At 39.9% G+C, this 12,875-nt stretch overlaps 2 protein-coding genes across 3 annotated transcripts; one reads left to right on the plus strand and one right to left on the minus strand.

Moving 5' to 3' along the window:
- The first annotated feature begins 138 nt into the window (after positions 1-138).
- LOC133528352 (diphthine methyl ester synthase) lies at positions 139-7,855 on the plus strand. Its single transcript, XM_061865717.1, has 6 exons — positions 139-291; positions 409-603; positions 714-896; positions 5,142-5,313; positions 5,413-5,544; positions 7,634-7,855. Exons 2-6 carry the CDS (start codon positions 469-471, stop codon positions 7,813-7,815), a joined length of 804 nt encoding a protein of 267 aa, XP_061721701.1. The 5' UTR covers positions 139-291; positions 409-468; the 3' UTR covers positions 7,816-7,855.
- Positions 7,856-7,913: 58 nt separating this feature from the next.
- Positions 7,914-12,817, minus strand: LOC133528348 (rap guanine nucleotide exchange factor 2). 2 transcript variants are annotated; one of them, XM_061865709.1, is made up of 2 exons: positions 12,545-12,817; positions 7,914-12,094 (listed from the first exon to the last, which is right to left on the minus strand). In XM_061865709.1, exon 2 carries the CDS (start codon positions 12,059-12,061, stop codon positions 8,519-8,521), a length of 3,543 nt encoding a protein of 1,180 aa, XP_061721693.1. In that variant the 5' UTR covers positions 12,062-12,094; positions 12,545-12,817; the 3' UTR covers positions 7,914-8,518. The 2 variants fall into 2 exon arrangements, with proteins under 2 accessions (XP_061721693.1, XP_061721692.1); XM_061865708.1 differs by having other exon boundaries at positions 7,914-12,097; positions 12,545-12,816.
- Positions 12,818-12,875: the final 58 nt, after the last annotated feature.

Genomic DNA, 12,875 nt, shown 5'->3' on the forward strand with positions numbered 1-12,875 from the left:
AAGAAATAAAATAAAATGCCTATGTACCAACCTCAGTGTGAGATGACAAATTACAGAAACGGATATCCTAATTGGTATGTTGCGATCACTTCTTAATGCTTAAGTTTATGGTTGCGATTTTCACGTAGTACAAAACTATATCGATTACAAAGAATCGATTCTACATGTGTATACGGTAAAATTTTGTAAACGTCAACTTAAATCATATGCAAAAGTTGTCTTGTCGCAGTCGCGGGCAAGTTAATCCTAACCTTCGTTTCGTACACTATTTGATTTTATTATTAGGATATTGTGAGTGAATTAAAAGGCATTAGTTGATTTACACTAACACTACTGGATGACTAGAGCTAGGCTTGTAAAAGAATTTTAGCAAGACCACTTGTCCTAACTTAAAATTTTATTTTACAGAAGTTTTAACACGGCTGGAGAAGTTTTGTTTAGTTTAAAATTATATGATAATTCATCGAAATGTTCTACTTAATTGGCTTGGGCCTTGGCGACGTTAAAGATATAACTGTGAGAGGTTTGGAGATAGTGAAGAAATGTGATAAAGTGCTACTGGAATCCTACACTTCTATATTGACAGTAGGACACGAGGAACTGGTAATAGCAAAATAATAAATTGTTTTGTATGTTTACCTATGGCTTATTTATATTCACTGAAAAACTTCAATTTATATCACTTTGAATAGTTCTAAAAAATATATTTTTAGGAAAAATTCTATGGACGCCCATTGGTACTGGCTGATCGCGAGCTCTGTGAAAGTAGTATTGATGAAATACTAAAAGAAGCAAAGGACTTACATATAGCGCTGCTAGTTGTTGGAGACCCATTGGGAGCAACTACACATACAGATATGCTGCTGCGTGCCAAAGAGCTTGGAGTAGAAACACAGGTAACTAACCCAAAGGTTTTGTGCTTTTAATACTATGAGTTTGCTGCATATATCTACATATATGTGTTTAAGCAATAAAATAAATAATTTGTATTAAATAGCCGGGTCCACACAGAGCGAGCATACGCGCGAGGCAATTTCCTCACGCACAAAACTGCCAGTGTAGACGTGCATCGGCCGAGGTGGCCCGCTCGGCCGAGGCACGTCTACACTGGCCGGTTTGTGCGTGAGGAAATTGCCTCGCAGATACGTGCTCGCTCGCTCTGTGTGGACCCGCCTAATGTCATACCACAGTATGTATAAATTACTTTATGGTGTATGATGGGTGCTAGTGCTGTATTCTGGCGGCAGATCATTGCAGTAATAAAATAAATAAAAATAAAATAGCCTTAATTTACAGGACAAAGAACAGTACTACTATCTCTCTATTATCTCCCATCTTTTTTATTCTTTGCCTGCTTGCCCTTCGGCAAAGGCCTCCTCCAACCTTCTCCACTCTCTCCGATCTATTGCCACTCTGCTCCAGGTTCGGCCAGCTACCTGCGCAATGTCATTGCAGTAATACTCCCTACCAAGTAAAACTTACCAAGTTTGGCCTCCTTCAGATACGATATATCAGATTTTTTTGTTGTACAATATACCACAAATGATACGTTATATCAAGATATCTAACCCCAAGAAAGCAATTTTGAAAATAATTTAATTTAGTATTTATTTAAATGTTTTTAGGGTTCCGTAGCCAAATGACAAAAAACGGAACCCTTATAGATTCGTCATGTCCGTCTGTCTGTCCGTTTATGTCACAGGCGCTTTTTTCCGAAACTATAAAAACTATACTGTTAAAACTTGATGAGTAGATGTATTCTATAAACCGCATTAAGATTTTAACACAAAAATAGAAAAAAAACCCAAGAACTGAAACTTAAAAATTTGTTTTTCATCAATCCCATACGAGTGGGGTACCTATGGAGGTCTTCAAAAATGATATTGAGGTTTCTAATATCTAATAACTGAATAGTTTGCGCGAGAGACACTTCCAAAGTGGTGAAATGTGTGTGGCCCCCTGTAACTTCTAAAATAAGAGAATGATAAACCTAAAAAAAATATATGATGTACATTACCATGCAAACTTCCACTGCAAATTGGTTTGAACGAGATCTAGTAAGTAGTTTTTTTTAATACGTCATAAAATAATTTTTTTTTTTCATCAAACCCATACGTGTAAACTGAATAGTTTGTGCGAGAGTCACTTCCAAAGTGGTGAAATGTGTCCCCCCCCCCGTAACTTCTAAAATAAGAGAAAGATAAACCTAAAAAAAATATATGATGTACATTATTACCATGCAAACTTCCACCGAAAATTGGTTTGAACGAGATCTAGTAAGTAGTTTTTTTTAATACGTCATAAATGGTACGGGACCCTTCATGGGCGAGTCCGACTCGCACTTGGCCGCTTTTTTTTATCGAGATGAGACTTCTAGCGTAGAACTGGAGTTACTACGTTTTAGAATAAGTACACATTCAAAAAATTAATAATAAATTAAATACACATCCTAGTGAAAAAATAAACAATTAGCGTATTCCTCGTTTCAATTAAAATGTAGAGAACCAATAAAATTATAGGGTCAGAAATATGAAATGTGAATTATCCTCGAAGTCGAAAAACCAACATACGTGCATTACATCGCGCAAATTAGTTAGACAATTTGCCGATAAATGGCGCTGTACACAATTATACTTAGTATAGGTACTTTTGATCAAAATTCTTTCGCCTTTATAGTTACACAAGATAATTCAAAGTTTGTACGTAACCCTCGGTGCGCGAGTAAAACGAACTCGCACTTGACCGGTTTCTTTTTAAATATCCTGTGTAGTACGAATTATCGACCACATATGCGCCAATAGAATTTCAACTTAAGCATAAGTATCAGTATATATTCCAATTAATCCTAATTGGATTGTTATTAGTTTAAAACCTTGTAGATTGGTGCCTGGAAAAAGGTTAACGATCATCATCATCTTCCTAGCTGACTCGGAGGGAAACAAGCCTTAGTCAGAGGTGGACCCGGGTACGTCTTTAAACTGCGTCCAAAAGGGAGGTATGAGAATTGTGAATGACATCTCGCTTTTTGTGTGGTAGGGCACAGTACAGCGGATGTCATTCCAGATCTAGAGCGGAGCTCAACTGGGGAAGTACCTCCACCTTACAAAAAACCGCAGCCAAATAACACTAGACCCTTACTCATAGTGTTGTGTTCCTGCCGGTGAGTAAGGTTGCCAGAGCTCAACGAGGGTGCGGAGTGTTAGGGTCGGCAACGCGCATGAACTCCTCTGGAGTTGCAGGCGTACATAGGCTACGGAGACTGCTTACCATCAGGCGGGCCGTATGCTTCTTTGCCACCGACTAAGTATAAAAAAGTTTAGGGTTAGAGCCGGTGTAGCTTTAATTGATGACGTTTATAAGCGCATTGTAATATGCCTACTTGAGTAATCATAATCATCATAATCATCATTTATTAATAATATAAAATTACATGTCAAATAGGTACTACAATATGTAGGTATTACTTAATTTATTCTTATGCTATGACATAGGTTTACTTATAAACAACTCTTTGTGGTCATAGAACGTCTGCTCAAGGAGCCAATTTCGAAGTTTAGTTTTAAAAGTTGACGCACTTTTTGCAGTAACAATTTCACGCGGAAGGCAATTGTAAACTTTACGACCCATTACATGTGTTAGCTTTTTTGTTTTCGCAAGCCTGTGCGATGCAAGTGGCAGCATTCCAGCCCGCGCGCTGCGCGTTGCGTACTTCCGCGGAGCTTCGATGATTGGATTGGAGTCTACCTCTTCGCGTGTGTTTATTGCCATTTGCATTATTAGTAGCGAGGGCAGTGTGAGTATTCCCAACGACTTGAATAATGGCCTCGCGGAGTGACATTGAGGGACGCGAACTATCGCGCGAACGGCGCGCTTCTGGAGTCGAAAGACCCTCTCCCAATCGGCGGCTCCAGCCCACAGCTCGACCCCGTACTGCAGGAGTGCGTGGACTGACGCGAAGTAGCACGCTCGGACCATTTCAAATGGAAGTAGGTACTCGGGCCAGCCGCTTTAACGCAAAACATGCCGTAGCGAGTTTTTTGCACATTTGATCTATATGGCCACCCCAGGCGAGGCAGCTGTCCAGCTCAAAGCCAAGGAATTTTGAGTTCATGACTTGGCTGATTACAGTATCATTTGCTATTACAGACAGCTGCCTAACCTGCCGGCCAGACAGGTCAAAGCAGATGTAGTGCGTTTTGCTTGTGTTCAAAATAAGGCCGTTGATGCTAAACCAATTCGAGAGTGATGCGGCGATCGAGTTAAGCTTGAGTTCGAGCTCGTCGTATGTAGGGGCGGACACAACAACAGCTACGTCGTCGGCATACATGAAGGTCTCTCCACCAGTGATAGCCTTTGGCAGGTCGTTTAATAGTATGGAGAAGAGAATATTTGACACCGACGAGCCCTGTGCGACGCCCATACTTGTAGTCGCGGCGTCAGATCGAACTTTGCCGCCATCAGAGACCACAACCTGTGTTCTGTTCCGTAGAAGGTCAGATAGCAATGCGAGTGCAGAACCTTCAAGGCCATAGTGACGATTTATGATCAGCAACGTCGAATGCCTTTGATAGGTCGCAGCATAAGACTGCGACTTGGTTCTTGCACTCGTGGGCCTCTATAAGTAGAAGAGTAATGAACTATCTTTGTTAAGATTAGTCCAGTTTCCTCATGATCACGATATTTTCCTGCACCGAAAAGCGATTAGTAATTATCTTGCAACTTATTTGTGCAACAAGTGCAGAAAATAGGAAATTCGCAACGAGTGGTGATAAATTTAAATCGACAAGAGTTGCAAATTAGCTATTCGCACGTGTGTCTTACGTTTTACAGTACAGTCCCGTCTGAAAATATCGGTACGAAAATTGTGCTAAAATAAGTATACACTACCTTAATATATGGGCAATACAGTCGTGTATACATAATTTTGGCACATTTTTAGTATCGATATATATAGCTCCAGTTTCGACATATGCACGGAAAGTGCTCATTCGTGCGGGAAAGTAGCACCATATACATATGTATATGTACTGTAAATGATAATTCGTACATGTAACTCATTGGTCCTCCTAGCCCAAGCTCTTAGGTTCGAATCTGCGATTTAACCAACGCTACGCATACCAATTTGATGTCTTTTTTTCCAGATTGTTCACAATGCGTCTATTATGAATGCCGTCAGTTGCTGTGGACTCCAGCTATACAACTTTGGTGAAACCGTTTCTATTCCATACTGGACAGAGAATTGGAAGCCGGACAGCTTCTTCGAGAAAATAGAAGCAAACTTCTCTAGAAACTTGCATACACTTTGCCTTTTAGGTAGGGAAACCATAGTCTTATTACAATGACAATAAGCTTTAAATTGGTAAACTTAACTCGAAAGTAAGCAGCGGTGTGCATATGTTGATCTTATTTCAGATATAAAAGTGAAGGAGCCGACTGAGGAGTCGTTAACTAAAAAAATCCGTCAATATATGGATCCCAAGTTTATGAGTGTCAAAGAAGCAGCTTCACAATTGGTTCAAATAATAGAAAACAAATCCGACACAGGTCAGTTATCTAGAATGCGTATATTTATGTACATTGCCATCCCGTTGAACAATGATCACTAAATACATAAGTACTAGTTAATCATAACGTCACTGTGCTGTTTCGTTATATACCGCGGGCCAGGAGCATATTTCGTCAGTCCTCGCCTCCCGGCTGATACTTAGTCAAATGATAGTTTAGAGATGCTGTTTTATTTTTAAAAAAACCGTCAGCCGGTTGTATCGAGGCGGAGAGACGTCAGCTGTAAAATGAACATGCAATAATTTTTAAGAAAAAAAAACCGACTTCAATGAGGGAGACCGGTGAAAGAACGATTATTGTTGATTTTGGATTTCATACAATGAAATTAAACAGCGTCCTACGCCTAATTATGTAGGAAAGGAGGTAACATGTTTTTTTTTGTCACTGCACCCACCTTGACACATTTCAGATTTGCCCTATGGTTGACTGGTAAGATACCCGCAAAAGGGTATTCGTCTGTATTAAAGAGAAATTATTTCACAGTGATGCATGAAATAAAGCACCAGATAATTATTAAAAAAACTAAATAGGATAGAAATATAAAAATGTGCCTTGAAAACCTAACTGCTTGACAAACATGCAAAGAGAACAAATTGCCAAACGTGAACTATGCATCGTTGAAGAGTTCCGTTCTGTTCATCATCAGCAGTTCCACTTCATCAAATGTCACTTCTACAAATGTAAATACTTGATTTGTTGATGAAAATACTAAGATCACTATATATAATATGCTTTTAACATTTGAGGAGTTCCCTTGATTCCTCATGGACCCCAACGTCAGAACTCGAACTTGACAAAAAATTGTGTTGAAAATCTAATTTGCTTAACAAACACAGCGAAGAGGACAAATCTCCAAACGTGTACTATGCGTCGTTGAAGAGTTCCATTCTGATCATCATAAGCAGTTCCACTTCATCAAATGCGACTTTTTTTAAATATAAATGCTTGTTTTGTTAAAGAAAATACAAAAATCACTAAATGTATGCCTTTCACATTTGAAGAGTTCCCTCGATTCCTCATGGAGCCCATCGTCAGGACTCAAACTTGACAAAAATTTGTCTTGAAAATCTAATTTACTTAACAAACACAGCCAAGAGGACAAATCGCCAAACGTGTACTATGCGTCGAAGAGTTCCATTCTGATCATCATCAGCAGTTCCACTTCACCAAATGTCACTTTTTAAATGTAAATGCTTGATTTGTTAAAAAAAATACAAAAATCCCTATATGTATGCCTTCACATTTGAAGAGTTCTCTAGATTCCTCATGGATACCATCATCAGAACTGAGTTTTGCCAAAAACGGGACCAATCTGTATATATATAAATACAAACAAAAAAATATTTTTTTAAATCGATTCAGAAATGACGGAGTTATGGAGTAACAAACATTTAAAAAAAAAACATACACATCGAATTGATAACCTCTCCGTTTGAAATCTTGAAGTCGGTTAAAAAATACGAGCCTTACCAATTTATGTCCGCAAAGTATGCGTAAAAGCACTTATTTTTTACATGTTCATGCGACCAGCTGACGTTCTTACCACCGCGATATAACCGGCTGACGATTTTTTAAATTAGCAATAGCATCTGACAAAGTACGATTATCAAACGGGAGGCCATGATAATTTTTCTTACGTGTTTCGGTGGCTACCATTCCTCAACCCACCAACGGAGCTGGACAGCTGACGTCTACGAGGGTTCATCATACATAGTCGTTAACCACTATACGAGTTTTCGCCCGGGAGGCGATTGGTCATGAAAATCTGTTCCTGGCTCGCTATCTATTATATTTTTTCATGATAATTTTAATAAACTTTTTCCTCATGAAGCAGAAACCCCTTTCATATCTTATTACGTTATATTATAAATATTAATTTGCTTATTCAAATTCGCATCAGTAATTCAGTATATATTGCATACTAAAGTTGGAATTACCTTTTATTAAAACACCTCTATCAATTGAGTTGGGATACCTACCCCTGGCTTAATCTATTGAGGTAATACAGAATACCCATGATGTATGCTAATAAAATAATCATTACAAATCTATGCATCACAATTTTCAGAATTAAGCAAACAGAGCACAGCGGTGGGTTTATCGAGAGTAGGCAATCCAGACCAAAAGATAGCCGTGAAAACTATGGAAGAGATGCAAGAGTTCGAGCTCGGGCCACCGCTGCACAGCCTCGTGATCCCGGCCCCTAACCTGCACCCAGTTGAGGTCGATTATCTTGCGCAATTCAGATGACTCTTGTAATAAAATGAAATAAAACCATTGGAAATGGCAAGACTTGTGATTTAAGTGATATGTACGAATGTCTATAATTTATATAAGAAACATTGGAGTGAAGTAGGTAATTAATATATTTTTTGTTATTTACAATTGTACGATTAAATTCAAGATATAAACAGAATTCGAGCTGCTAATACAAGAAATAACATTATTCAAACTCATAATTGGTCCTCGAAGCTACCACAACTTACAACAAAATTATTTAAAAAAAATCATTAAAATAATTCTGGATCATACAAGTTAAAAGGTACATTAATTATTATTTGGTCTAAGTTTCACAATTATAAATAGCGAGAATAATAATTTTAAGAATATACAAATAACGGAATGTAGAGATACCAAATAGTGGTGGATACACAATGATTCACCTATCAATCGGTATACATCAAATATCTCTTAGACAATAAAACTGGAAAATGGTGGGTCACATTTATAATTAATAGGTAAAGAGGCATGGCTTATAATATGGAATTTATACTATATAACACTAGGAGTTTCATTAAATTATAATTATACAGTCTTTAGACTTAGTCGTCGGGGTACATACAATATGTTAATAATATAAGACAAATTTATATAAGTCGTGCTTACTATTCGTCGAGTGAGATTACAAAATAGTGAACTATATAAATAGACATCAATTTAGAGTATTTAAATTTCAAACGGCGGAAACCTGCTGATCGTCGTCGTCGTCGTCGGGCGCGTCATGGTAGTAGTCGAACGGTCGCGTCACGCCCTCGTGCGAGTGCGCGCGGCTCAGGCGCTCCAGGCGCGCCACGTGCGCCGCCAGCGTGAACGGCGCCTGCGGCATGCGCGGCGGCGGCACCGGCCGCAGCGGCGCGCAGCCCGTCGCCGAGCACGAGCCGTGCCCGCTGTCGCTCGACGTCGCCGAGCCCGTCTTGCGCAGCGGCAGGTTCACCAGCGACGTCACGCTGCTGCTCTCGGCCGACAGGTCCACCGGCAGCGGCGTGGGCGTGTCCGAGTGCGACCGCTCGTGCGCCGTGCGCGGGCAGCACATGCCGGGCCCGGGGCCGTCGCGCCGGTGCGAGCAGGGCGAGGGCCCGGGCGGCGGGCGCGGCTGGTGCGGCCGGGTCTTGGCCGGCTCCGAGAGTGCCAGCAGTTTCCTCACGGCCTGCGGGGAGGCTGCGCCGAATTTATTGCCGGCGAAACTCTTTTTACTCTCGCTCGCCGAAGATGCGCTGCTCGTCGTGGACAGAGAAGGCGAGGGGTGTCTACGACGCGGCAAAGCGGGAGCCGGCCCGGCTCCCTCGCATTCTAGAGATAAAGCGTGAAGTCGTTCCTCGTCCGTTTCTACATGCATGCGGTTAAGATACGCTTTTACGCGACGAACCATTTGTGCTTCCTCAAACATTTTCTTAGGGTTGGGTACATTAGATGACTTTTTCCTTCTCTTGACGGTCACTTGGCCTTGTTGAACCCCAGTTGTGAGCCGATTCAATGCCACCATGGCATTTGATGGAGGCTGTTTCCCCAGCTCTAGCAAAGTCAATAAGTCGTATGGGGAACTACACATGTTTGTCAGGGTTCTGACTTCTTTAGATATCATTCTTAACTTTTCGAAGTTAACCATTCCCTCCACTTTGGTGTCATTCCCCAGGTGTATAAAAGTAAGATCTTTTTTTACCACAGGATAAAATGGAATAACAGGAGACCTGCCTTGCTCGGTGGTAACTAACTGTCTGTACTTAGACATGTTCCTTGAAGGGTCCATAAGTGTTTGTAGATCATTGAAAAGTTTCAAATATTTTGTTGGCAACTTTTCCCAAGTCATCCTTAATCGAGAAACGGCGCCATGACCTAATCCTGATATTATTGCAAACATTGAGTTAAAATTTTTGCATTCTTTACAATGTCTTGCAACCTTTATGAATTGCTTTACGATTTTCGATCGCCGTACATGATTTTGTTCTGTGACTACCTCTGTAACTACCCAGAACATTTCTTTGTTAACCAGTTCGGCAAACTGTGCCAACATAGGTATTCCATACCTACTCTTTAATTCAAATAAGTCATCAACATATTCCGTACTTTCTATCTGCCTGAAGATACAGAAGTCTTGTAATGTTAATTGGACTGCAACTTCCACAGCATTTAGTTGCAAAAAGTGGACAACACTCTCCCTTAGGAGTTCAGGTGCCATCTCATCAGGTACTAAAGTTTCATGTATGCCATTTGTTTTCAGATAATATCTAGAACTAAGCCCAATACGCTCTGCGAGATTTTGGAGCTGATCTGGTAATCTATGCTGTTTGATTATACCACCTTGTGCAACTGACACCTCACATAGAGAAAAATTGGAACTAGGGTCAGTAATGCCAAACTCCTGCAAAGTCAGCATCACAACTTCTCTGGCTGTGGTCTCTTTGTGTACTAACAGATATTTGCATGTCTGATCAGCTCTGTACACTTTGAGAACATGCTCAGGGTGATCTGATAATTGATATTCATCATAACATATTGATATTAAATCTGGGTTACTATGAGAATTATAAAATGAAGTACTACTATTTGCCTTGTTTAGTGATTCAGAGTTAGAAAGAACACTATCATCAGAGTGCAAACCATCAGTAATTGTGTTCTTAGGTAGAATGATTTTCATTAAAGCCTTTTGCAATCTTCTTTTAGGACCAAGAGTCATGAATCCCTTTTGTGGTTCCTTTTTTATGCTTAATTGTTGTGGCTTTTTGGTTGGAGATGGAAAAACAGGTGTTAATGTGATGGGATCGTCACTGAGGAGTTCTGCTGTCGATAATCGCGCCCGTGGATCTGTTTGCCAACAACGTACCATATTGGTAGCAGCACCTCTGTGTCTAGGTGGATTATCGGGCATAACAAGCATTTGCTTAAATGTTAATAAATTACTTTTCACTGTAATGCTTAGATGTGTGGATCCTGTTATTATCTCCATAGCTTTTGCATTGCTAACATGCCGAAAAGATTGGCCATTTACTTCAATAACCTGATCACCTCTTTTAAGCCCAACTTCTTCAGCTTTTGAATGTTTCTCCACTTTAAGGATAAATATACCATAGCCTCTTTCATATCCACCAAGAATACTGAAGTTCAAGGGATCATCTCTCGAGGGTCGTGATAGTGTTACGCTCCTAGTTCTAGCCTTAGCAGAACATGCAATGTTAAGTAATCTTAACTGGCTTTCCATCTTTTCCCGCTCCAAAACGGTTTCAAATTGCTCTAAGAAATCCATCATTGTTGGATCTGTCTCAAAGTCTGTAAAATGATTATTTACCCAAAGAAGGACAACCCGTGTCACTTTGTCACGAACTGAAGGTTCTGAGAACCAGGCAAGAAGTTGTTTGGCTACTACTAGAGGACTTTCAATAAATGTTCTATGAGTCAACAGGAAATCTTCAACATAGGTTGAATCACTGGAATTATCCTCAATTAACTGTAGCATAAGATGTTCAGGTGTCCCTCTAATGACTACATGTCCTCGCTGATGCCCTGATTCTCCTGCAGCCCCTCTGTATTCTGTCACCAACACCACCACACCGTCAACCTCATGCCTTCTTATATTTTCTTCTCCTTGATGTAAAATTCGATAGTAATCTGTTTGTGTAATGCAGACAAATTGGCAGTCATCACATTTTGTGGTCATTACTCCTCTGTGATACAATTTTTCCATAGTTGCTTCAGCCATGCCAAAACTATCTCCAACATTGAGATGCTCAATATCACCATTTTGATGTTGTATTTCAACATGACCATTTATAAGAACTGACCATGAGTCATGCTCTTCTCCATCATTCATTACAATAGTCTCAGCTTTCTCTACAACAGCAAAAACCATTACAGCACATAGTGCTCTGCGTACAGTCAATGTCATGTTTGTGAATGCTTTCAAGTGTTGTGTAAATTCCAAGAGAATCTCTACATCTTCTTCAGATCTTTCACTGGGATCTTTTTCAAGGCATTCCCGAACAGCATCACGGACTGTAAGACTATCCATAGACTCCTCCAGATCTTCTTCTTCATCAGAATCCACAATAGACTCGAGGAGCCCAGATAAGTCCACCTCCATGTCCATGTCTAGCGAGCTGTGCACCGAGGTCATTGTGTCACTGCCACTGTATGCCGAGCTAGTATCACTCGCGTTGGAACACTTCAGTGTGTGGGGATACAGCTCTGGACTGTGACGGCCTCCGCGCCCACCTCTCAACATTGTGAAGTTTAGCCTGTCCTTACTGAAGTCCTGCTTCTGAAACAAAATAAAAAAATAAAACTCTGCACTGTATAAACATCCTATGTGTATATCGAGTACTGTAGTTCATGTACTTTTCGCATGGAAGTGATAACGAAATTGGTAAATTGGTAGTAATTCACTTGCCCAGTTTCCATCGTCATCATAATATAAATAGCGCGTATTCAACTGAAGAGCAAAAATTTCATTTCCATTCAACGCTGCATAATGTATGATTGTATCTCAATTGAAAAAGATTACAGGCACAAAAAATGTCTAATATTCATGACTTCGACTATCACTACTGTATTTTAACGCACCCACTGTCCTATTCATTCATCTATGCAATGTGTCCCGATAGCACACAGTAAAACTGATGTAATCGTTGTTGATTGTTTATATATTCAAACTTAAACAATAGATACATGTTCATATAAACAGTAAAGTAATCAACGTATTCGATACCTTCACAATTTCTATTTATTTTGCATTCATGGCGGAACTGTCAGTGCTTCCATGTTGCTTTCTAACTGATTAGTTTTCACCACCACCCAAGGAGACTATTTTAACACTCTCTCAGCACTTTACACAAATACTATTTATTTCACTGAACCACAATCAATTATATGTCCGAAGTAATTTTGCGTTCAAATGAAGATAATCTGACAAATTCTTTAAAATAGAAAGCTACTTTCGTAGTCAATTCCAATGTCCACAAAGCAGAATAACATCAATGACGAATTTGACGAAAACTAATTTAGTCTATGGTGTACGATTACGTAATTTGGACTACTGC

Source organism: Cydia pomonella, chromosome 19 (assembly GCF_033807575.1).
Source record: "Cydia pomonella isolate Wapato2018A chromosome 19, ilCydPomo1, whole genome shotgun sequence".
Classification (NCBI taxonomy): Eukaryota; Metazoa; Arthropoda; class Insecta; order Lepidoptera; family Tortricidae; genus Cydia; species Cydia pomonella.